This window comes from Lissotriton helveticus, chromosome 1_1, assembly GCF_964261635.1.
Source record: "Lissotriton helveticus chromosome 1_1, aLisHel1.1, whole genome shotgun sequence".
NCBI classification, from domain to species: Eukaryota; Metazoa; Chordata; class Amphibia; order Caudata; family Salamandridae; genus Lissotriton; species Lissotriton helveticus.
Window position 1 is genome coordinate 888,014,515 of NC_136057.1, and position 26,621 is coordinate 888,041,135.

Consider the following 26,621-nt stretch of genomic DNA (forward strand, 5'->3'; position numbering starts at 1 on the left):
AATGTTGAGGATAAGTCATGCGGAGGCGTTTTGTATGCGCTGGAGACGGTTCTGGAGTTTGCCGGTTGTTCCAGCGTAGAGGGCGTTCCCGTAGTCCAGTCGGCTGGTGACGAGGGCCTGAGTGACTGTTCTTCTGGTTTCGGTGGGGATCCATCGGAAGATCTTCCGGAGCATGCACAGGGTGTTGAAGCATGAGGATGAGACGGCGTTGACTTGTTTGGTCATTGTGAGCGAGGAGTCCAGGATGAAGCCCAGGTTGCATGCGTGGTCCGTGGGTGTCGGTGCGGTGCCCAACGCCGAGGGCCACCAGGCGTTGTCCCAAGCCGAGGGGGTTTGTCCTAGGATGAGGACCTCCGTCTTGTCCGAGTTGAGTTTGAGACGGCTGTGCTTCATCCAGTCTGCTACCTCTTTCATTCCTTCCTGGAAGTTTGATTTGACGGTGGCTGGGTCCTTGGTGAGGGAGAGTATCAGCTGGGTATCGTCGGCGTAGGAGATGATGTTGATGTTGTGTTTTCGTGCGATGGTGGCGAGGGGGCTCATGTAGATATTCAAGAGTGTTGGGCTGAGTGAGGATCCTTGGGGTACACCGTAGATGAGTTTGGTTGCCGAGGAGCGGAAAGGGGGGAGGCGGACTCTCTGGGTTGTGCCGGTGAGGAATGAGGTGATCCATTCCAGGACCTTCCCCCGGATACTCGTGTTGTTGAGGCGGTGTACTAGGGTGCGGTGGCATACGGTGTCACCGCACCGCATTCTGTTATCTCCTCCCTGGCCTTAAAATATAAAGACTGACTGATCTTGGGAGACTTCCATATACATATGGAGAATGGGAATGATCCCCAATCTAATCTCTTGCTGGAGACGCTGTTGACCTTTAAGATGCTCACTCATAACTTTGACAGCCAGTCCTCCTTTGCCTATCACTTGGTCTGAACACTTCCTTCTTAAATTTGGTATCCCCTACGCTGCCTCAGCCCCTCGGGTGATCATAGGGCCAAAGGCCCATAGGTATAGATCCTTCCCCAACGTATCCATCCCCACGTTAGCTGGCACCTTGGGCCGCTCTCGACCAGAGCTGTCTAACGCCCCAGATCTAGATGCCCTCCAAATAGACTCCTGGCTTTGGACCAAAATTGAGGCAGTGGCTCCGATTGTGTCCCGCTCCTTGAAGAGGTCGGATGCACCGACACCCTGGTATAGTGATATTCTTAGAGCTAGCAAAAGGAACTGTAGGAAAAAGGAACGAAAGTGGCGCAAATTCTACCTGCCTAGTAACAGGAAGGTGTATAAAGATAACTTAAAAGCTCATTATTCCTTGGTAAAAGCAGCCAAATCAAGCTTTTTCCAAACTAAGATTGATACTGCCCAAAATAAAAGTAAGGACATTTTTAGAATAGTTAAATCCTTTACCTCGCCAAAGGCTGGCTCAATTGAAGAGCCTTGCAAAGAAGCATGGTCAAAGCAGGTTGGCCAATTGTTTTATGATAACATTTCCCTGATCCAACAAGCTTTATCAAATATCTCAGACGATGAGCTATCTTTTCACCATAAAGTTAATAACAAATTTCATTGTCGTATCCCCCCCTTCGACGGAGGCATGGGAGTGACTAATCTCAACCTCTACTACCTGGCCACGAGACTTATCGTGATCAACGATTGGTTTGCAGGCGGCTGGTCCGACCCCGCTTACCGAGTGGAACTCCACACAACAGACTTCACGCCGATCCAGGCATTTTTATATGTCTGCCTGGTGCCGCAGGATCTGCCCCCTGTCACTAGGACGGTGCTCGTGGCCTGGCGTACAGCCCTTTGCCATGTGCGGTGGGACCGGAAACTCACTCAGCAAACACCGCTCTGAAGTGGGGCATGGTTACGAGAGGTCTCGTCCCTGCAAGGGTTCGCCGCTGGGACCTCGTTGGGATCTCGCTGCTCGGAGATGTGTGGGTGGGAGACCACATTCGATCCTTTGCTGATCTGCAACATCGTCACGCCTTTCTTCATTCCCTATTCTATAAATACCTACAACTCCGACACGCCCTTCATACTCACATCTCATCCCCTACCTCTCTCCCAGAATTCAGCCCCCTGGAGGCCCAGGTGATGATGGGGGAACCTGGGGAAGGGGGGAGTGTCCCACATATACGGTGACTGGTGAACAATGGACCTGCATCCCTGGATCGGCTCAGGGCTCGATGGGAGGGCTGGTTGGGCCCCCTAGAAGAGGCGGACTGGCGAGATGCCCTAATGGCACCCAAAACCCTGACCACATCCTCCAAGTTGCGCCTGGTCCAACTTTATTACCTTCATGCAGCATACCTCACTCCGGCGCGCCTATTCCGGGCCCATATGAGATCCTCCCCAGCTTGTGCGTGCTGTGAGTCTGCCCCAGCCGATTTCTATCACATGGTATGGTAATGCCCGGCTTTAGCGCTGTTCTGGAGAGGGGTTGAGCTCGAGCTCACGCAGGCCATGGGATGGGAGGTTCCCCATGATCCGAGACGCATGCTGCTGGGGGTGTTCGACGGTCTTGATGGCTCTAGGGCAGACAAACGCTTACTGGGGACAGCCTTGGCAGTGGCAAAAAGAGATATAGCTGCGCTTTGGTCCCAGGTTAGGGCGCCAACTGTGCGGAAATGGAGGAGAGGAGTGGACTGGTGTGGAATACAGGAAGAATCTCTTTTCGAAGCCCGGGGCTGCCCCAATTTATTCGGTAAAGTGTGGGGTAAATGGTTTAATCTGCTACCAATGTGATGACCTGTCTAATCTTGTCTATCTGTAATGGTTATTTGGACTGCCGTGCCCAGCCCGCTGGGCTGCCCTTGACTTTCTCGACTGTGCATACTGCTTTGTTTTTTCTAATGATAAATGATCTGCTGCCAATGAACTTATGTGTTATTAAAAACTCAATACATTTGATTATTTAAAAAAAAGTTAATAACAAATTTCATAACCTGGATCCCCCATCCTTACACGCTTTCCCAGAACTCCAGCTGGAAGAGTCATTGTCGCTCCTCCTAAGCATTAAGTCTGGCTCCCCGTCCGACATTGTCCTGCAAACATCCTGACACTACCAGCCCCCATCATTCTCCCTACAGTACATCAGCTTGTTAATGCCTCCCTCACAGCGGGCATTATGCCAAAATCATGAATGCATGCTAAGATTCTTCCATTGATAAAAAAGGCAAACGCCAACCCGAAGGATCCGGCGAATCATAGGACGATCTCTCTGCTTCTGGCTCTCTAAGGTTTTGGAGAAGTATGTTAACATGGTCTTGCAAAATCATACTGGAAGTGATGGAGCACATCAGGGGAAAACTTGACCAGAGAGTAAAGGCCATTCTGATATTGCTCGATCTGTCGGCGGCCTTTGATACGGTCCCACATGATAGGCTCCTAAAAAAGCTTGCAGACATCGGCCTATGTGGAACCGCCGTAAGCTGGCTGTCCTCTTTTTTGGGTAATACATCTCAGGATATTTGACTCCCTCCGTTTTCATTGCCGGTGCCGGCCTCTGAAGTGGGTGTCCCTCAGGGCTCCATTCTCAGCCCCACCCTTTTAAATATCTATTTAGCCCCCTTGCATCCATGGTAGAGGCAGAGGGGCCAAAATTATTTCCTATGCCGACAACACTCAGCTGATCTTCTCCTGTGATAAAGCCTCCGACCTTGATGGGGCTAGGATCAGGGCTTGTCTCACCAAGGTGTTCAACTGGTTCAGGATCGATCAGCTTAAGTGTAACCCGGACAAAACAGAAGTGGTTTTCTTCTGATACTCGGAAACCCCTGGGTGGCGCTCCTGGTGGCCTGAGGATCTGCCGCCCCCACCTGTAGAAAAGGAGAAAGCCAAAATCATAGGAATCATGTTAGGCAATACTCTCTCCATGCGATCTCAGATTCAAAATCTTCCTGGAACATGTTTTGGAATCCTCCGAATGCTAAAAAGATTCCTGCCACTACTTCCACTGGAAAGCAGAAAGATCATAGTGCAAGCAATGGTGACCTCAAAGCTTGATTATGTCAATTGCCTGTTCCTGGGTCTTCCTAAATCTTTGATCCAGCGATTACAGGTGGTCCAAAACGCAGCGGCCAGAGCCATTCTTAAACCTAAACCTAGATCTAATATGACCCCAATTCTTACTTCGATACTCTGGCTTTGTATAAAAGAACGGATAGACTTTAAAGTCCTGATGATCTTCTTTAAAGCATTCCACAACGTAGGAGCTGGCTACCTAATCAAACGGGTTAACCACTACACTACCTCTAGATCGTTACGCTCTTCCAATGCCAATCTGGCCAGCGTGCCCAGGATACGCATGTCCCGGATGGGAGGCAGATCCTTTGCTTTCCTTGGTGTGAAACTGTGGAACAGCCTTCCGATGTCCCTCAGGCTTAATACAGACCTACTTTCCTTTAGGAAAAAATGTAAAACTTGGCTTTTTAATTATTAATCTGGATCCTTTTTCACTGTTTTCCCTCCCGCTGTCTAGGCGCCAGGACACTCTAGCTTGAGTAGCTGTGCGCCCATACAAATATCCTAAATCATTTCATTTGAGGTGTGGCCCTCTGCACCATACTGTGATAATAAATCTTATCCCATCATCCACTCCCTTGTCCCAGCCTTAACTTAAGTGAGGTGTGCGCACCTCCCAGAAAGGCACCCTACCACCCAACTAAAATTAAAAAAAAAACAGCCCTGGATCCTCACTGTCGGTCGCTCCACCCCCACTCAGCCCACGTACATCCAGAGCACTATCAACCAACTCCCCTATGTGTCTGCCCCTCGACAAACCACCTTCTGTAGTCCCATCAGGGGGTCTCCCTTTATTATTTTCAGGTTCTGGGAGCTCTCACTGTCCGCTGTTGTCTTTCCTGCTACATTTTCAGATGTTCTCCTTGCAGACTTGCTATAGGGTTTAAATGCTGCAAATTATATATCGTGTTTCTATGTGGCCTCCACTTTCATGTTCTGTGGTTGTTCCTCCACTCCCCTGATGTTCCTTTGGGCGGGTTTCAATAGGCCTGCTTGTCTGTCGTAGGAGTTCATAAATTCACCCTTAATGACAGTTATCCTGAGGTGTGGTTTCTGTATTGCTGCTGTTTTCAATGCAGACTCCTCCCTTTTTTGTCTAGCGTGCCCCTGGTTTAGCAATAAATTCAGGTCTTGGTTTTTTGTTTCTTTGAGTTTTCCATAATCAACTGGGTGTATGCCATGAGCTTTGATTGTTCCACGGCTACCTTCTGTTTTTTACAGCGGATTGGTCTGAGTGTCTTTCATGTTTCTGCATTCTAAATGTTGATTTTTCCTGATTAAGTAGTAGACTGTGTCACTTATTAGTCTTTATCGGTTGTCTATGCTGCTGGTATGTTTTGTACCTTTCTTTAGCTATCACTTTCTTCTGCAGTGCTCACTATCATAGAGGGGCAACCTTGACGTTACCTCGTTCAGCCAGGCTACGGTTGAGGGTGGGTTTTTGCGCATTTTGATTCTGTGATGTGCACGATGACCTTCTTGTTCGCTGCTTTTTTCTTAGATGGCACAAAAGTCTTCTTGGCTACATTCTCTGTGGAAGGAGGTGCTCTGCATATATAGTGTCTGCAATGTAGGGGTGGCAGGACCTACCATAGGGAAGACCCAGGGCTGTTTTATTTTTATTTCAGGTGAGCAGGGACCAGAGCAGTTTTCTTTTACATTTAAGTGGGTTCGGGGCTGGCTGTTGGTGTAACTGTATCGGTCGCTGTTTCTTTCATTCTTTCTCTTTTCCGTTTTTTGTACATGTTTAAAAATGTCCCTTTTGCATTTCCCAACCAAGTCTACTTTAATTTGTTTAAAAAAGTTGTCATTTTGAGTGAGCTATATGCTCGAGTTCTGCTAATATGTAAAAAAGATGCATGTTGGTGTGCAAGATGCAAAATACATTTTAAATTAATAGTTAATATTCCGATTAATTGCAATAAACATGATCACAAATGTCTGGGATCGTGTTAAAGTGCACTCATTTGCCATATTACACGTTCTGTTTTGATTTACAAATAAGTTTATTTGATGTAATACGCAGTGCTTAATCAGTGAAATAAGTAGTGCTGGTGCCTGAGGCTTTTCAACCCCTCCACCCCACCCTGCAGCCTGCACCAACGAACGTTGGGATTGCCAAATACTAAGGCTGAGTCGTCTTGATTTCATCTCATGCCTCTTTCTTCCATCCCAGACTCTTCCTGCCTCTTATCTCAATTTTATAGGTTCTTTTCCATCCCCACTTTCTCCCTGTTTTTCCGTCTTTCGCCTGCTTTTCTCCTTTTGTGGGTTTTGTTTCTTGCTGGTTCAAAGTCTGATGATGACCCCCAAAAGTGAACCCCACCTGAAACAACCTGTTATTTACTATATGAGTTTAAAATATAGAGGGTAAGTACGGTGCATATCTCCTGAATGCAACATTTGCTTTCTCTAGTTTGTGTTTTGTTGCATGTCAGGTATGACTGACTGTTTAATGATGCGTGCTTTATTTTTTAAATATAGGTTTTTGTAGGAAGATGGAAATGAGTGTGCGGTTTATATATGAAAATATACGTTGTAAATCATATGTTTACCTCCATCTATAATACTGATTGCAAAGTGTATCACTCTGCTTATAATGCTTAGAAAGAAACTATACTAAAGTTGTGACAGCCCTTCCTACAAAGTAGTGACATTATTGCCTGTGCTATTTTTGTATGACTTTACCCCTGCTTTCCAGGTTTGCAGAAGGGCAGATTCGGTGTCGAGTGCTTGTTGCTTAGATTGGCGGCACACAAAATGAATCAACTCGAGATGTTTCTATGGTTCTGGAGTGTGAGGTGTGCTTTCATTCCTGGGGCTTTTCTATGTACCAAAGAGCACGCTAGTAAGGGCATCCAGCTGCCAATGCATGACCTTGGGAAGATGCCCACCGGTAATTTGGTGAGATCAATTCCTATGTGGAGTGTACATAGTCTACTGTTGATGTAGTGACAACTGTCTCAGCGTTAGCCAACGCAGAAGTATTTTTGGTTAGTAATTCAAGAACCATAAATATCCCTGTACTGAAAGTTCAGGAGCCAAACGTGCCAACAGCAGTCTAAAAACGCACTAACCCTCCCTGTGGCCCACACTGGGAATCCGGTAATATTGATAAAATGTGGACATTTGGCAGAACCCCATTTTTCAAACCGCTTTCTCATGTTCTACTGCTGTAAACCTTGTGTACCCTCCAGCTTAAGAGTATCCCACCGACTAAAGATGCTTGGCCGTGTCTGTCAAGCCTGTATATTGGTGTTGCTGTTTGTGACCCTACCGCTCCTTGTGAGAGCGGCTTCTTGAATTCACAACGCTTTGAGTGATACAAGAATCACATGTGTTGCCACTGGTTCTCTCCTCCTGCCTTGAGTGATTTCTTCACCTTTCGCTCCAGACTTGAGTTATAGTTACTGGTGCAAGAATCTCTCTCCTGCTGGAAAGGCGTCTCTCTAAATGTGAATAGTGCATTTGAAGGTCCCTTCTGCCACCAACTTCAGGCTCCACAGATTTTGAGCCATAAAAGTATGCTCATAAGATAAGTGAAGGCTAGTAATGGGGTTAGTACCGGTTTGGAGCATTGAATGCAGGATTATATGAAAAATCAGTTGCTGATTGAATCTTGATCCGGGAGCCTTTATCAAAACAAAGATCAGACCTAATAGGAGGAGCGGCAACCAAAACCTTAGCTACCGCCTCGCGTTACCTGACGCCAAGGCGGCCGTCCAGCAGCCTCACATGCGATGCGAGGAACAATACCATTCAGTTTTGACTGAAAGAGTAATATAGTGCCCTGATGATGACCTTGTAAAAAGTTTATACATACCCCACCATGTATTGAGGTCAAAACGCGTTGGCAGTTTCTTAGGGAAGAAAAAGGAGAGCCTTCTCTGCCTACAACCACCTATTTCGGTTATGAAACCTGTATAACTCAAATTAAGGAATAGGGAAGGAATGTGGCTTGTCTTGGTAAAGAAGTGATTACAGGAATGTGCCGGTAACCCCATGTGATAACAGGGGTAATACATTGATTTTTGAGAGTATATTTGAACTCAATATTTATAACTCACTGATCTCCAAAACCTTTTGGAAATGTTTTGTAACTTTTGATTTATGTTATTTGTGTTAATTGTTGTACATATTTGTGTCGTCTGTACCAGAAAGATAAGATTATCATACAACAAAATATAAAACAAAAGTGAAAATAACCTCATGAATAAGAAACGAGATCAATACTGAAACACACTAGATTAATGTGTATGTTGTGTTTTTTCAGTTTGTGTTCATCAATGGCCATGTGGAGTTCCATATAGATTTTGTATCATATGACAAAGGGTTCATTTAGACGCCTCTTCGACCGATCATCATTTTACCATGTTTTCCTCTGTATTTTGTGTTCTGTGTTTAAATTGTCGACTTTTTCAGAGTTATTGAAAATTATAATCTATGCTATGGTTAAATCAATACGTTTTACTGCCTCACAGCAAGAAGAGCACGTGCCATACACCACCTGCGGAAAGTGCATGAGGATGACCTTCTGTACGAGTGCTGTTTTTTTCTGGGTAAAGCTACTTTTTTGTTTTCCTATTGGCCTGTGGCTTGTCCATTGAAACAGCTGATGATTGCAAACTATCACACAAAGTACCTTTTCCAGCACATATGATCTGAAGAAGGCTATTATTTGCAATAACAGAGTTGACAGCTATTTGTCCTTTACCATTACAGCCTGACCTGAGAGCTGCCACATAAAAACACAGCATGTTAACTGGTCTAGGGAAATATAACAAAGTAAATATTAATTTAATGCATGATTTTTACATCGATTTTATTCTATCCCCTTTTATAATTGTTTGGGTGTGGTCAAGTTTGTCCCTTACCTACTACATGCTCTTTAGAACCGAATATGACCGCCTCGTCCCACTTCTCAGAAGGACAATATTTTCAAAGTGCAAGAACAGAAAGAATTGCAGACAACCTTTTGATGGTTTGTCTTATTTTGAGTTTTTTTTGTTGTTGTTGAACTGTGGACGACATTAACACTCTGACAGTAGGAAACGTATCAGTTGCACCACAAAGAATTCGACTTTTAAGATACAATGTGAAAGATGTTTAATGTAATGTATCGGCCTCATGCTGGATAATGTATCGAACCATAGCAGAATAGAGGTATAGTTACATGCATTTTATCGCTTTCTTCTTCAGATTTTCCTGATTATCGCCTCCGTAGTTGGGATTATCGTATACCGACTTTCTGTCTTTCTGGTATTTTCCTCAACATTACCGCGCCACATTAACGGGACAGACGCAATCCAAAAGTATTTGACACCACAAACTGCTACGACAATCACCGCATCGATCATTAATTTTGTGATTATCATGATTTTGAACATGGTTTATGAAAGAGTGGCCATCATGATCACAGACTTTGGTAAGCTTTTTTGTGTTAACATAATTTAATGGATAAAATATTGATAAAGAATTTAGACCGATTATATAGCGTGCACAGCAAAATGACCTGTTCCTTGGTTCATTAGTGACCAATGCTGTTATAAAGAGCTCAGTGCTACCCGTCTATCAACTAATTTAGAATGAATGATTAAGTCACCCACACCAGGATTCGGACCTGTGACCCGCACATTGCCCATTGCAATGGGTGCTAAACATACTGAGATACTTACTGGCTAAACGGCTACTATCTTTGCGAAATCAGTCCTGCTAAAATTGAAGTCGCAAAAACAACACATGCAAATTTATGTTCTGCAAAAAATGAACACAGGGCAGAATAATCTCCACTGTGGACAAACTTAAGGTCCATCCACAAATAAATTTGGTGGGTGGACCACCATATTGGCGGGCAGGGACCTCCGACGCCATTGCCACGTAGTACCCTTTCCCTCAATCTATAAATCAAGTCCACAGTCCGGTATCCCCTTTTGTATATGTTAGCCTTGATTGTGCAAACGTTCTTAAACGTGAGGTATCACCTTTTTCTGAAGTCTTTGTTATTAGTTTCATTTTCTCTTTTGTGATATGACTTAAGAAATGTCTAGAGTCATGTTGAAACCCACGCCGTTAAAGAGATAAGCCAGAGATCATGTTTACAATAATTTTTGTGTGATGTTCAGCTTTTTCTCTCAGTTGTTCCCACTTTGTGAGCTCTGTTCAACCATATTTGGCAACGAACAGATTGGAATTGTTCCCTTATTTATTGTAACTTCCTTTAACCTAATATTTCTTACTTAGATTAGATTTCTAGGTCTGTATTTTTATCATGAATAAGAAAACAGCCTTTTCATTCTATGCTTGGTCACACTGCAAGTTCGTCGTTCTTCCTTACTTAGTGTCTCTTCTACTATGATGACCTATTTTGACCTATATCTATAAGGTTCCAGAACGTTACTGCCTCTAATGCAACAATGAAACAAGTGTATGTTAGAATCGGTCCAAATGTTGACCTCAGGTGGAATGTGATGTGGTAGAGGTGTGATAAAATATTTTTGAATTGTTATGCTTTTTATTTTTGAATGAGTCCAGGTATTTTCTGGCTTCCTTTCTTGCACCATGAAAATGATATAGTCAGGTGTTATTAATCGTTTCTATTCATAAATAACTAGAGATAGGCTTCTCATGTTGCAACGAAACTACCTTTGAAAAGGTGGCTCTGCAAACCGGGTGAAATTGATAGCAAGGTTTCTCAGGGGGGTTAGTGGGGTTCAGCACTCAAGCACACCCAGCAGCACAATAGGATCAAATCCAGCGACATGCTTCTCTTTTGAAAAAGAAAACGACTTTATTTTACATGAAGGCACAATACTACACACTGCAATAATGCCGTTAGTACCTCATATTCAGCTTTAAGTACTATGTGATTCAAAGAGGGGCCCCTGCTAGGCACTCTACTCCCTCCTACTTCTCCCTCCACTCTATTGGCTTGGGTTTAGGGTGGTTAGTCTCTAAATGAGTTGCAGCATTCCCTCCCCTCTCACATCACACAGTCACTTCTTTGGGGCTAAATATCCTGTATAGTCTCTCTCCTGTGCCTTCTTGTGGGTGGCAAGGAGCCGCAATGGTCCTCTCAGAGGTCAGTGCATTGGCTGGTGAGCCAGCTGCAGGCCCTGCAGGGAGTCTTTGGAGAGCAGCGACAGGAAAAGTGGTGGTGGCTTTTCCTGAGCTCTGGCATTCTCTCAGCGCTGGTGGGCCTCACAGTATCAGCAAGTGAATATGCTGTCAGCTGTGCTGGAACTTCCTGGGGTGGAGGCGGTTCAGCACTCATCTTCTCCAGACACTTCGACAACTATGAGTTACTTTTGGGGCTGTTGGGAGCACAATGGCAGGAGCCTGATCAGGTGCTGGGGTCTCCAGTGCCTCGATTGCCAGGCACTAGTTCAGAACAAAGTGCCTTGAGGTGATAGCCTTGGGGATCACTTCTTTGGTAGCCGCACAGTGGTGGGGTGCCCAGGCAAGCAACGCAGGTTTGCAGTCTTTTCAGGGTGGCCAGGACGCATGATACAGAGTTGCCAATGTTGTGGTTACAGCACCTGCAGCTATAGGCACACGGCTGGTGCCATGAGGTAAATGTTGATCCCTGCTTCAGCCACACCAACTAATAGATCACGCTTCAAGTGCCAAGGCAATTATGACGGGGTGACATTGGAGGCTTCTCATGCACACTTCAGAAGTGCTGCAATTCCATGTACGATTTCTGGGTCTTATCTGCAACATTGGTCATGCCAGTCATACAATCAGGAAGTCTCTGGTGGTGGTCCACTGACCATGGACAATTGCTTCTAGCCTTCATCCAGTGGGCATCTCCTGCTGCAGGCTAGACTCACTCCTTCATCTTGGCTCAAGCACAACTTCTTTAGTTCGTAGGACAAGTCAGATTGACCGCCAAGTGATGTTCTCTCACCCTTGGAAACTTGGCTTTCAGGAGACACGAGCCTTGGTTACACAGTAATCCTCTGCATACTCTATGGAGCTCCCCCTCCTTGGTCAGAGAGAACTTAGGACTTAAATAATAATTGGGTCAGCTGCTTTGACTTTTCTACAGTTAGCATACCAGGAATGTGGATTTTTTGTCTCTTTGCTGAACTAATTCGGGTCTGTTCCCTTTTCACTTGTCTTATTCAGGCTGTCCTCCAGCTTCAGACTTTTTCATGAGTGAAGATCTTCACAGTAAGGTACAAAAAGATATGAACAGTCTGCATGTGACTGTAACCAGCCTCCCTTAATAGTATTCGCGAAGAGAAACAAAGGATGGCTGCCCTTCTAAAGGACCCTTCACACTCTGACACTGAAACTGCAGTCCCACACATGACCACTTCCGGCCATCAAATGGCAGTCTCAGGAAGGCTAATAAGCAGTCCTCTATATCAGAAAGGACTTGATCAAATATCTAATGGAAAACCTGTCTCCTTTTTCGCCACTTCAGTAAAGCATGTCAGCATATGCTTTTCGGGTGCCTGCAAAATCATCCTCACCTCCATAGTGTGTAAAAAAAACATGCCATATCAAACTCCACTAGCATCCATGCACACATCCAGCCATTCTGGATGTTGGTGCTAGGATTCTGGGCTCACCGACAACAGCAGAACTTTAGGTGAATGGGCATATAGATTCCCATTCACATGGCACAGGTAAAAAGGCGTTGTCTTACTATACTCAAAAACAAAGGTGCAGTGCACCTCACAATCTCTATTCCACACAAATTTAGTCAATTCTTTGTAAATGATGTCAAAAAAGCTCTTTATTTTTCCTATCTCATTGAAAATGACATAGACCAGCCAACTCGTTTCGTCTACTACATGTGGACTTCGTCAGGGCAAAAGTTAATCTGTCTGGGTAGGGTAACCAAAAACGAGCCGTAATTCAGTATATGTGGCCCTTGTAAATGCCTGGTATAGATATTAACCATTTATTCAAAGAAGTCCCTATATGCCTGGAGGCATATAATTCCCATCCTTCTTCCTGAGTATCAAACAGACCAGCAGCTGGATCAGTGCAATCACCCGCCTGCTAAGTTGGCTTCTCTCCGTGAAATCACAACTTCCCGAATGGTCCTTCCTAGTATGTATGTTGCAGTAACTGCTTCTACATGGTATGCATCAGAAATTCTTAAAGGAGTGCTAACTGTTTTTTTATTTTCTTATTTAGAAAGTTTTATATAGCGCAAACATGACCAACAAGGGTATTAGAGCGCTTTACAGATTATGCAGCAAGAAGGGTACAGGCAAACAAACAGATTCAACATAGCAAAAAGTACATAGTTTTAAAATGTCCGACATTGTCGCTAATCATGCAGCTGGGCTATAAGACAGCATCTATAGCCCCAGAATCAAGTGGGGTAGACAGATTGAGGCAGAAATTTCTTCATCAGGAATCCTTTGACTTCTATTTTGAAGAGGACAGAGGAAGGGATCACCCTGACTTCGGGGGGAAGAGAGTTCCAGATCCTCGGCGCCATACCTGAGAAGGCTCGATTATTGGTCCTTTTTTTCTTGAATTTTTGTGGTTTGAGTAAAAGGGTGCTGGCGCTTCTGGAGGCTCTTGAACCACATGAGAGCTCCAGTTTCTGAGCGAGGTACCTCGTGGTCTTGAAGTGGATTGCTGTGTTTGCCATGCGTGCGATTTTTAACTGTATCCGAGCTTCATATGGAAGCCAATTCAAGGCCAGCAAGTCCGGAGAGATGTTTTCACTCTGGGCAAACCACAAAGCATTATGCTGCCATAGTCCAGCTTTGCAATTACTAATGCTTGCACTGCAACCTTTAGGTCATGAGCTGGGAGAAAGGGTTTGAGCTTCCTTAGGATGCTGAGTTGGAAGTTAGCTCCTTTGGTGTGCTTACTATAATCAATTATAAAAAACACTGTATGCTGTCACCACCATGCCACACACATAGACCTGTGACATGGACAGTAGTCTTCTTGTTGCTACTGAAGGTCCAGTTGGTTTGTCCGCCAAGTCCAGGACAGGTCATAGAACACTCATAAGTCAAGGACAGGCCCAGGCCTTAATTCGCACAGTAGATTAGCGTGTGGCTGGGCCAAAATCTGAAAACTAAGATGCCAAATATTCGCAGTCTGGCTCCCAGGGCAGGGGTTACAACTATACACCAGTAAGGAGACATTACCCTCCCACTTTATCTTAAATTACCATTGGCTGGGAAATCAGCACAGATGCTGATTCCCTACCTCATTATGCATCCAAAATGTATGTGTATCTTCATTTTCTGGCCAATCAGAGAGGATGCCTATCATCCACTAAGGCCCACAAGGTGCATAATCGGGGAGTCCGGTAGCAGCCTTTTCCAGCTGTCAAACTAAACTACAAACTAATATAGCCTGTAATTCAGAATTTCTTTGAGGCAGGGCAATTTAGAGCCCTAGTCTGGGAAAGTGATGGTCCGCATACTGGGTCTTTATGCTTTAGCATTTCTACATCCAACATAGGGGCAGACTATGTATGTCTCCAATCTGCAGACTAGGTTTACAGAAATAGTTGTGGCTCATTTAGGTAGTCCACACATCACTATCGGAGGATCCACAACCCAAGGCAGTCTTTGGAGTCTAACCATAGAGACATTAGAAATAGCTCTCCTCAGTTTCTCTAGCCAGGCTCATGCTGTCTGTCAGTGGGCTTTAGAGGAATGCACACAATATATTACAATGGTCTTTACACAACTTCAGCAATTCTTTAGTCTGGCCAAACACATACTAGTTTGGAGGTTACCGGTTAAATTACCAACCTTCTGAAAAACATCTTACTCTATTTTCGTGTTAAGTCTTTACAAACAAGACATTTTCTTGTCAGAATAATAGTCAACAGTTCATCTATGTTTTCTGGTTTTGACTACTGAACGCAGAAAGACTAAAGAACTAATTCCAACGTGTGAGATTACTAGAGAAGGTGAACTGTGCACATTGCCTCGATCGAGAGATTTATCAATGCAAACATTACCATTTGAAACACAATTTTTCCAATGTGGGTGGAAGGCTGGAATACATTATTGAAGGCCATCATTTCATTGTTAAAAAGCATGCATAATCTTGGACATAAATACACTTTACAAGATTTACACAATGTACTTTTTAGGCACTGAGTATGGTAGCAGCAATGCATGCTTACAAAAGGAAACTAATTTATATATACATACATATACACCTTGATTGAATTTACTTGATCAATGATGCAAATTGATATTCATTCATGCTCCTATATTATTTGCATTATTGAAATCTGAATTTTCCTTTTATAATGTATACTCTAAGAAAAAAAGTTTTATAGCTTCCAGTAACTATTCTCTACTGAAACATACAATTGTTCTGCCAGTTAAGATCGTGATGTTTAAACTCAAATGGCGGTTTGCCCTTTTCCGACTAACATTCACTCACTCTATATTGCTTTGACAGTATCTTTACCTAAAATCCCTTTTGCAACCTCCCCCTTCTTAAATAATAATTTTGCGCCGTGACCAAATTTGCCATGTGGTGTTGTGTTTTTTCAAGAGAGTTAAGTTCTGAAGAGCACAATCAATAAGGAACACTTTTCCAGAACATAAAAAGCACACCATCATTGTTGTATACCTCAGTGTGGTTTTACCTACCAGAGAATGAATAAATATTTACACTGGTTTATTACCATAACAAACAGCATAAAAATCTTGGCTGATGTTAATATTTTCAACTAACCGTAAATAAATGTTAATACTCATTACAATCTTCAAAAATGTTTGCTAGATATCAAAGGCGGATTTAGAAATTTTTATATTAAAACTTCATTGTCCTGGGCTGTGTTTTCTGTTAAGTCCAATGAAGCCATAAAAGGTTCAAACATTTTCCTTTTCTATGTCTCTTCAGAGCTACAAAGGACCAAATCTGATTATGAGCACAGTCTGACGATGAAGATGTTCCTCTTCCAGTTTGTCAACTACTATTCAGCTTGTTTCTATATTGCCTTTTTTAAAGGCAAATTTGTTGGCTATCCTGGAGACCCAGTTTATTGGCTGGGGAGATTCAGAAATGAAGAGGTATAGAAAAAAACGGATTCTTCTAAAAATAAAAGGTGTTTGAAAATGTGCCACATTTTCCTAACATTTTCTTAAATATTATGTTTTGTACAATAAAATGTGTTTTAATGTTAGCTCTGGCCCATAAGATAAACATTCTAACAATGTTTTTATCTCGCCTTTAAAGTGTGATCCAGGTGGCTGCCTCCTGGAACTTACCACTCAGTTAATGATAATAATGGGAGGCAAGGCAATCTGGAATAACGTTCAAGAAGTACTTTTCCCGTAAGTGGAGTTATTACTTTAAGACATCGAGGCAAGATTTTACTTAGGCCTTTTCAAGAGCATCATGCAATATGAAAATATACATGGTTAAAATGTGATAATGTGAAGAATGTAAAATGGTCTAATTGGGAGCGGTTCTCATGAATTAATGCATTTTTCTAACATTGCTTATCTACTCATTTTGTTATCAGCCGCTGCCTGTCATTTGTCGAGAATCACTGCTTAGAAGCCTACAAATTGGAGTTCAGTATGTCAAAATTGAATTTGCCTCTCCTCATTTCACATTAGCAGTTTTTTGTTTATAAATTCACTATTGCATATTTGTGCTGGATGATTTAATGCCAATGTTTTCATAGGGCAGTTTGCTTCAAAGTTTGTGGTCCATATTAAGAAAAGATGCGTTGTGATTAAAGAGCTTTCCTGGCTGTCAGGATGGTAACGTTTTTATCAGAAATGATAATAAGGGTTGATACCATTAAAGGGAATACAATCATCATACTATCAGCCAAATGAAAAACAGTTTTTAATATGAAAAAGTGAATTTCAAAACATCATAACCACTTGGTTAGCCAATGCACAAATGCATAACGAGGTTTGATCAAACCAGCAAGGTGAAATCCTGGTAGGGATGGTTGTTTATTATAGGCTGTGAATGGGTGGCTGATGGGCCCAGATCTATTAAATGGAATCTTTAAACATCGAAGCAGTATTGAACATGGAGCCTTCAACCTTGGGTTTCTTAAGGTTACTAAAGACAAATGGTTGATTCCAATTCAAAGTTGGAGAACCCTACGTTTATAAGATATTCATTTTTCTTGAAAGCTCCCTCCAACCATACTACAAATAAATAGCATGACCTAATAATGATTATTCAGTAAACAATTAATGGTTCTCACTAATATTAGTTTATATAGCTTCTTTTTTCTAACAGTAATAGAAGATTACTTGTAAATAATTCTAATAGAACGCAATCATTCCTCTCTATCACGTTTGCTAAAATTGGACCAATTTTAGGTCCTGTGCAACCTTCTTCAGTACCCAGTAAAGCGATCAAAGGATCAAATGTTTGTTCCCTAATCTCAGCTAACATATAACATACATATTTTTGTCTTTTATTCATTCTACCTCCTTCTGGAACAGCCAACATAACCTTTTTTTTTGTCACTTTGTCCCCAACTAGAAAATTCAATTTATAGAACACGTAGGTTATCCTTATACTAGGGACCATCTCTAAGTGCAAATAAAGTTGTATAGGTGCAGAATTAAAATCTTTAGCATATCTCATAAACAAAGTTTTTCTAGCAAGATCGTTCAGTGTGCAGCCACTGAAAATATTGTATTCTTGTTTTGCACGGCTAGTTCAAACTAGGCATAAGAGAAACTTTCAAAAAGATTGAAATTAGGCCCAAGGAATCCTAAGCTTCATGGCTGTAGCATAGTATCCCTCTATCTAGGTTCTCTGTAGCTGTAGAGGACAGCTCATTTACCTGATTTATCCAGCTTAGAAATTAAACATTGAACTGGACCAACTGGGACAACAAAAATACAATGCCGATGTTAAGAATTGGGGTCTCTAGTTGGCAGAGGTATGCCCTTGTCTAAGTAGGGACCCTTCCTTCTAGTCAGGGTAAGGGGATTACACTTCTAAAATAACCCCTGCTCACCCTCTTGGTACCTTGGCACGAGCAGTCAGACTTATCTCCGAGGCAATGTGTAAAGCATTTGCGCATAACACACAGTAATACAGTGAAAACACTATAAAAGGACACCACACCAGTTTTGAAAAATAGTCCATATTTATCTATGTAAACAAGACTAAAATGATGAAAATCCAATATTCATTAATCAAAATACAAATATTGCAGAAATAGACTTAAAATACAATTCCTTGAGGTCGATAGCTCCGTCCAGGCCTATCACGGCCTCGTGAGCAAACAAATCCAACAGTTCAGGCCAACCACGACATCGCCGCCCAGTTACGGTGTCGAGAAGACCTGCAAACAGCACCTTGGAAATGCAGGGCATCGTGAACCTTGCAATGAGCTGCGAAATAGGAGCGTCAGCAGGCATCGGTTCCGGAGGTCGGTGCAGGAGTCGTCGGGCCCCTGAAGTCACACGCGTTGCTGGTTGAACTTTGTGAGGTTTAAGTCTGGAGCACTGGCGTCTGCAGGCGTTTAGGCTGCAGGACGAAGTGAAGCGGTGTGGCGTGCGGTGCCCCAGGTCACAGTGCAGGCAGCGGCTTGTTGACGGCATCCAGTGGCATCGGTGAGACCAGGGCTGCAGTATGAAGTGGGGGGTGCTCCTTTCAGTGCTGGCAGGTCACAGTGCAAGCAGAGGCGGCGGTGTTGCAGAAGCGCAGTCGTCGGTCGATGATCTGGAGTCAATGGCACCAGTAGGCCAAGGCTGCGGTGTGGTATGGGGCAGTGCATCAAGTAAATTACAAGGCCATGGTGCAGGCAGCAGTGTCGATGTCAGCGTGGAGCGGCGGTAGTAGGGATACCAGGGCGGCGATGTGAAGCAAGGCAGTGCAAAGTGCAGTGCCATAAGGTCACGGTGCAAGCAGTGGCACGATGGTGGCAGCGGGTGGCGTCATCTGTGAGACCAGGGATGTGGTGCAAAGTAGGGCGGTGCTCTCTGCAGTGCCAACAGGTCATGGAGCAGGCAGCTTGTCATTGTTGGTGTCTGGTTGCTTTTTCTTCTGTTGCAGTGCAGATGAACCTGAAGTCTTTGATGTTCCTGAGACTTCTTGAACAGCTCTACCTCAAGCCCTTGGGGAAACTCGGGAAATACATTACAGAAAGTTAAGCAACTGCAAGCCAACCCTACAAAGCAAAACACAGCAAAGGGGCAGTACTCCTCCTGGCAGCTCTCCTAGCTCTTCTTCTTGGCAGGGTCCTTAGTCCAAAAGAGTTCTCATGAAGTCTTTAATTTCCCTGAGACTTCCAGCAGGAGGCAAGCTCTACTTCAAGCCCTTGGAGAAAACTTTAACAGCAGGATGATGAAAGTATAATCCAGTCATTTTCCTGCCCAAGACAGACGCCGCAAGCATCAGGCCAACACAGCAAAGGGCCAGTTCCTCCAGACAGCTTTTCCAGCCCTTCTTCCTGGCAGGTTCTTTAGATTATTGTTGAAATAAAGTTCTGTGGTCAGCCCCAATATTTATACTACATTTTCTCTTTGTAGTCTTTGTTTCCAGAGTCTCTGAGCTCAGTAAAAAACAGTTTTGTCTTCCCTGGTCCAGCTTTACTACAGGAGGTGGAGGCAGCATTGTGCAGAGCAGACACAGCCTATTCAGGTGCTAGTAAAATCTCCTCCCACCCATCTAAATGCAGAAAGGTCTATTCAGCCTGGCTATGAGTCACCCAGGAAAGGCAGTACACACTTCAACCCCATTTGTGACTGTCTAGTGTCAATACATATCCCAAGCTCGTGTCATTTCAAAACCAGACTGTGATTACTCAAACCAGTAGAAGCACACAGGATAGTTAAGTAAGAAAATGCCCACTTTCTAAAAATGCATGATTTCCGAACTGACCGAACGTTGGAAGAAGATGTGAAGCATACCAAAAGGATTTAAGTCTGACACATGAGCGAAGGCCGAGATGAATGCAGTTGATCAAACAGAATAGACAATACATCAATATTGGACGAGAAAGAAGTCCCTTGAAGCCATTTTACCTGAGGTAAAAAAACATGCACTTGAGCAGCGGAGTCTCAGTCTGAGACCTGACATTCGTTTTGAATACACGCTTTTGAAACAGTTATTGGCCAAGTACCCGGCCACTGTGTCTTAATTACATAAAGGATGGTGTACAGTGAGTGAAAATCACTTCAATAAACATCAGATTATCCCGTGGTTCAGCCCTGACGACAATCCCCAAAACTCCGAAGGGGATTGGAAACGCGTCTGCATTTTTCCTCTGAATCTGTGAGGGAACTAAAATTAACTTGGACTCTCAAGAGGGTTTAACAGCAAGAAGCACACCCATAGAGAGAAGTCAAACTTTAATTTCCCCATAGTTAGTCTGCCCTTAAAAGAAACAAAGTACAAATAGTTTTGGTTACAGGCAGGCTGAGTATTAACAACAAAGACTGGTGTAATTGTTTGTAAATGCACATGAGTTGTAATGTTATGTACTCACATATTTTTATTTTTTGTTATATTTTGCACAAGTTTGTTCAATACTTTGATGAGGTTTTTTTTCCGAAAAATGAAGAATATATCTTTTGAATGCATTAATGAAAAACAAAATGTTGCTTTAAGGTTATTCTAAATGATTACAAGTGATGAAGTAAGGTACAATAACTGAATGTGTTGCATCTGAAATCTGCTAAAATATATAAGCAGTTAGGTGAATTGGTGGCCAGGTACCCTTTTGTCTATAAACTTTATTACGTCCTATCGTAATGGACGTGACCCCTTTGGTTTGAAACACTTTCTAAAAGAGACATTTTCAAACACACAATTTAAAAGCCACTTTTACTAAAGGATGTGTTATTAAATTCTGAAGCTCATGGAACCTAAACTCGAGTCCTCTATATTTTCCCAATTGAAAGTTACACTTGTAAAATGTTACAAGGCAGCTCCAATGATCACCTATAGAAAAGACAGCCTTTCAATAATGAAAAACGAAATGCATAGTATTTCACTATCATTATATGTAAAACGCACTACTGTCCTACCTTTCACATACACTGCACTCTGCCCATGGGGCTAACTTGGGCCTATCTTAAGGGTGACTTACATGTAAGACAAGGGAAGTTCAAGGCCTGGCAAGTGGGTGCACTTGCCAGGTCGACATGGCAGTTCAAACTGCACGCAGACACTGTGGTGGCAGGTCTGAGACACCTTTGAAACGCTACCCGTGTGGGTGGCAGAACCAGTGCAGCAAGCCCACTAGTAGCATTTGATTTACAGGCCCTGGGCACACACAGGGCATTGTACTAGGGACTTACTAGTAAATCAACTGTGCCAATCATGTAAAACCAATCATAACACAATTTACATGTCGAGCATAAGCCCTTTAGCACTGATTAGCAGTGGTAAAGTGCCCAGAGTCCTCAAACCAAATAAAAATGAGCCAAAAACAGGAGGCCAAAGGTCTAGGCATAAACCTGCCAAAAATGCCAGGTCTAACAGCCCCCTTGGTGGCTTTCAACTGGCCTGTGACCTTACGCATGGTCCACCACAACTACCAGATAATTGTATCTGTCAAGCATTTCCAATTCGCCTATTCCCCAAAAACATTTGGTTCTCTTCTTTTTCCAAAGTGCTTAATTTTAGTGTTAATTCATATTTACCAGCAATTATTCTCTGTAGATTAAATCTTGAGATGGTACAGCGGTCTTTAGAGCCCCACCGGTGTACAATCGGGTATCAGCACGTCATCTGCAAAGAACGTGACCGGTACAAACCTGCCACCATACACTCGAGGGAGGTATCCCTCCCTGCTTTCAATTTCCAGAGCATTAAAATGGATATTGAAAAATACGGGGCAAGTTTACAGCCCTTTCTTGTGCCCAAACTGTTATAAATATGCTTTGACATTGCTCTCCCGCCTTGGTAATTAATATGGTTCAGTGAGCTAAATGGGCTCAGTTTACATTATGAAAGGCAACAGAGGGGTCAACATATTCACAAAATAGTAGCAGTTTCCATACAGTTTGCCTTGCTATGAAGTCACAGACATCTGCCTTGTGAACAGTGGACATTCACTGTTGAAAGCCCATTTCGATAACTGGAATAATTCTGTCCCTTATTACCTACTAACATACATAACAGCAACACTTAATTTAATATTCCTTCTTTCAAACACTACCTAAAGTACTTGCTTACTTCTGACAACCACAGGAGGATGCTACATCCTACCTCCAACCCCACGTGTCAGTTGGTGCATTATCGTGGGATGTGGACACATGAAGTATATTATAACATTTTTTAAAAGACACATAAATATAATTACAAGTGCTGGAAAAAAATTGCTAATTGTGGAAACTGAAAAAAGCTGAGCCCAATAACATTTAACCCTTGAAGTGGTTCCTACAAGGCAGTGATTTACAGCAGTATTTTCAGAACAAAATACAGCATTACAATAAAGCCTTTGCATTCATGTCACAAAAGGTAAAACATATGTTTCTTTTTTTCAGTTGGATTAAAAATCTCATTGGAAGATGCACAGCTGTAGGGTCTGAGAAGATTATCCCTCGTTGGGAACAAGACTACCATCTACAACCCATGGGAAAGTTGGGATTGTTTTATGAGTACCTCGAAATGGGTAAGAAACCACTTGGAATTTATACCTCGTTTTAGAAGAACCCACCCCTCCCCACTTGCTGGAGAACCGTAACTTATAGTTCCTGATTGATTTGTCTTTGTAGAACAGATCAAAGGTCTGTTGTTAGGAAGACATCACTTAGGGGCTAATTACGAGGACAGCCAGGCTTGCGGGGCATGGCGGCGGACTTCCAACCACCCAACTACAACTAGGGTGGTAGGGGCGGACTTCCGACCACCCTACTACAACTAGGGTCGTCGGGCATCCCTGCGACCGCCACAACTGCCAGGGATCAAAGATCCCAGGTGGTGGCATGGCTGTTTGAGGTCTCAATATGCTTGGTGGGACCCCCACAGTCCCGCCAAGCATATTACCAGGTTTCCTCTCTGCTGCAGTTTTCATGGCAGTTCCACCACCATTAAAACCATGGAGAGGAAGAAACAAAGGGGGACCTACAGGGCCCCGTGTTGCCTCTGGGCTATGGGATGCATGCAGGTGATACTTATTGTGACCCGTGTATACATGCAATGCAGTACCTGCATGTCATGGACTGCAGCAGTCCAAGCCATGCAGGTACGAATTTTGACATTCCCATTGCAGTGCCTAGTTCATAGGCACTACCGTGGGAACGCCCAAAAAACCGCCCACCAGCCGAGGAGAAAACGCCTAATCTGGCAGGAGGTTCAACCACGGGTTTGGCAGTGCAGGAGCAGGGTGGTCTGCTCCCGCACCGCCAAACTCATAATCAGGCCCTTAGTTTTTATTATAGATCAAACATAAAGGCAACGGTGTGATTCCTGCCCACTGAGACCATGGATTAGCGGAAGTAGGCTGTACCCACACTAAAGAGTGTTAGAAAATGAGTCAGTAAAGGATGTTTGTGTTAGTGGTGAACTTAAAGGGCATACATAGCTTAATATATCACAGTAAATACTTTTGTTCAAACTGCTGTTCATTGCGGTCACCATTTGAGGTAAGTACCAGCAATAGAAGGAATTGTGTATTGTGGGTCAAATACTGTACAGAAAAAAACTTGGTACACCAAAACAGTGAATGAAATAATGTGGTAATTACATGCTATGAACACAATGCTGCATATGGACCAGAAGTGAGTTCCCAATACCTATTTTTTTCGGGCACTAATATCAGTGTAGGCATGTTGGCTTTATGCAAGAGGCTCTTTGTTCCAATTGCTTTGTATTTCAGGAAATTTGAATAAAAAGTCGACTTGTAGAACATAGAGCAGCAGATAAACAGTGAATGGTTGAGCTGGTTGCAGGTGGCAAGTGGAAACAATTGTAACAAAAAATCAATCTCAGATGGAAGCAAGCAAAATATTTAGATCAGGTGGAAGCCCCTCAACCTGACCCCCACGTTCCTTAATGGAAAAAGGACTAAAGAAAATGTAGTAAGTTCTAATAGTGCTTAAAAGGGCAGACCCATAGACCAGTTTATCTCTGTACTACGTATTGTACTTTGAAACGTAGATGATATGAGGTCTTAAACAGCTGAGCTTTCTGTAGTCAGACCTGAAAAGAGTTTCTCTAATAGCTTGAGTGGCTAATGTTATTTAAATTATGTCCCTAGAATCCTAGTCTAATGATACAAGTGGAATTCCCCTCATTTTTGAAATAGGCAGCCCCCTTGTAACAGAAGCGTCAAACCAATGTGGTTCGCATTCAGTTTGTTCTGAGATACTCAGTAAGCTCAGAAATGCTTCTTGCAAAGCCATGACTCTGTCAGAATGAAAAGGTGTAAAGAAGAAAGGCCCAGAAGACCAATCTTCAGAAGGTATGCAGGATCTGGAATAAATTCTTGGCCCAGATTCGGCACGAAAAAGCAGAATAAAGGAGAGAGACAGCACACAGACAAGTGTCAACTGAGACTGGCTCCACCGACATTAATATTTGACAGAAAATCAAGCATTAGAGTTTCTTTAAGTACAGGCTTACTTATGTCAGTGTACCCACCTACCACATTACACCAGGCGATGAGAAGAAATGTTTTTGTTCCTGCTGCTACCTTCCCCCCATCAATAAGTAATCTTGCTGCTCCTCGTTGGTTGTATTTCAAGAGCCTCCCCAACTTCTGCTCCTCTCTTGTTAGGAAGTGATTGTAAATTATTCCCCTGTAATGTGCTTGACTGCTTCCAAGCTAGGTTCTTTCCTATTAGAATGTATCAATATAAACAAAGCAGATATTACTGTAGCGCAAGCCTAGCCAAAAGACAGTGGAGCCTTGATATGTTGCGATGCAACCCATCTGTGTAACATATTCTAAGAGGTAGGTGCTGTGAAATTTCGCAAATACATGGATACTTCTTTTTCTTACCAGTGATTCAGTTTGGATTTGTTACCTTGTTTGTGGCATCATTCCCACTGGCGCCCCTGCTTGCCCTTGTGAACAATTTGTTGGAAATACGAGTGGATGCCTGGAAACTTGTCACGCAGTTCAGACGCGTAACCCCAGAGAAAGCCCAAGACATAGGAGCCTGGCAGCCCATCATGCAGGGGATCGCGATTCTCGCTGTGGTGACAAACGTGAGTATAACTTCGCTTATAATTGGTGACCAATAAAGGTATGCACCAGGAGAAGTCAATCCACTAAGATTTTACTCAACACTGGACTGCTAAGGCAACACAACTGTTTTGGAATAGATGTGCCAAGCACTAAACAGGAGTTAAATATGTGTAGCTTACATTTATAAAGTCCACCAGTACTTCCCTTCTCAGTGGTGGTGTGTCCATGTTATTCTTCACTGGTGAAAACAGTGCTGCTTTGCACAGCCGCAATCTCTCTCCCAAAGACGCCCCTCACCCTTGTGGCAATAATCGACGGTTCTATGTTTTGCGCCATGGACAAAAGAGGCAGAGAGTACGGGCTAGCAACCATCCCCTGGAGCCGCTACTGTGGCTCATAAGCCGAAACCTATATCACACTTATGGCCAGTATGCTAACCTTCCACCAACTAATATCACCTTCATAAGCAAGCGCACCACACTTCTTCACCAAAACAATACCACAATCATGGCAGCCGCAGCTCTGCTTAACCAAGGAAATGTCCCAGCATGTGCACTGCCCCCTTTACAAACAGATATCATACCCCTGGAGAGTGCACCACCTCTTTCACCAAAGAAATATGTCACTCATAGCTCTTTGGAAACAAAAGTCATGCTCTGAATCAGCAGTTACCCTCTAAACCAAATAGCAGAACAATTCCCAACCACGGTGCTCTTTTTGAAACACTCAGTGTTAAGAGGCCATGCACGTATTGTTTCGTGCTCACTCAAAAACCTCTCTCAATGAAAAAGCTTAGCCTGTCAGCGTAGTAACTGCCAGTTCTTCATTCACCAATCCATCATACCATCTAAATAAAGCGTTCTGCCATCATCTCGTGCTGCAGGATTTATAAATGGTAACAGAAGTTCCATTGTTGTGTATGTGTGGAAAGCGCTGTAGTTGTGTGCAATCTGTTCTCCACTGACGTGTTTTTTTATCATTGTCTTTAGGCTATGATTATTGCATTTACCTCTGATATGATCCCCAGACTGGTGTATTACTGGTCATTTTCCGTCCCTCCATATGGGAACCATAGCAGCTATACCATGCAGGGGTACATAAACAGCACCCTTTCCGTCTTCAATGTCTCGGACTTCAAGAGCCAAAGCAGACCGAACACCATCCCTCCTTGGCTGGGCGAGGTGACTACTTGCAGGCAAGTCGCTGTGAAATCATCACTTCACGCAGACACCTTGAATCTTTGCGGTCACTTATGCCTGGGGAAACCAAGTGAAAAATTCAAGTTATGCATATAGTTTACTTTAATCAATCATTTTCCAAATAAAACCTTGTAAGTACTGCTGCAGCTGTTAAGAACAATAGATGGTTCTTCGTCCTATATTGCTGCCTTTCCAAGTGCTGACAGCATTTATAAACACGATGGTCCCTAGAACATGAGACGATAAAAGTAATGAGCAGTGCTCATCAAGTGATCAACATGTGTTTAAGACCTGTACACGGCCCCTATTAACAT

At 43.3% G+C, this 26,621-nt stretch overlaps 1 protein-coding gene across 1 annotated transcript in view; it reads left to right on the forward strand.

Moving 5' to 3' along the window:
* ANO6 (anoctamin 6) overlaps window positions 1-26,621 on the forward strand; it is a 445,002-nt gene that overhangs the window by 381,331 nt on the left and 37,050 nt on the right. Inside the window, exons 12-18 of the mRNA XM_078675703.1 lie at window positions 8,508-8,585; window positions 9,226-9,451; window positions 15,880-16,049; window positions 16,216-16,313; window positions 22,461-22,588; window positions 24,923-25,128; window positions 26,098-26,303. Coding sequence (XP_078531829.1) covers window positions 8,508-8,585; window positions 9,226-9,451; window positions 15,880-16,049; window positions 16,216-16,313; window positions 22,461-22,588; window positions 24,923-25,128; window positions 26,098-26,303 — 1,112 coding nt within the window. The remainder of the gene's footprint in view (window positions 1-8,507; window positions 8,586-9,225; window positions 9,452-15,879; window positions 16,050-16,215; window positions 16,314-22,460; window positions 22,589-24,922; window positions 25,129-26,097; window positions 26,304-26,621) is intronic.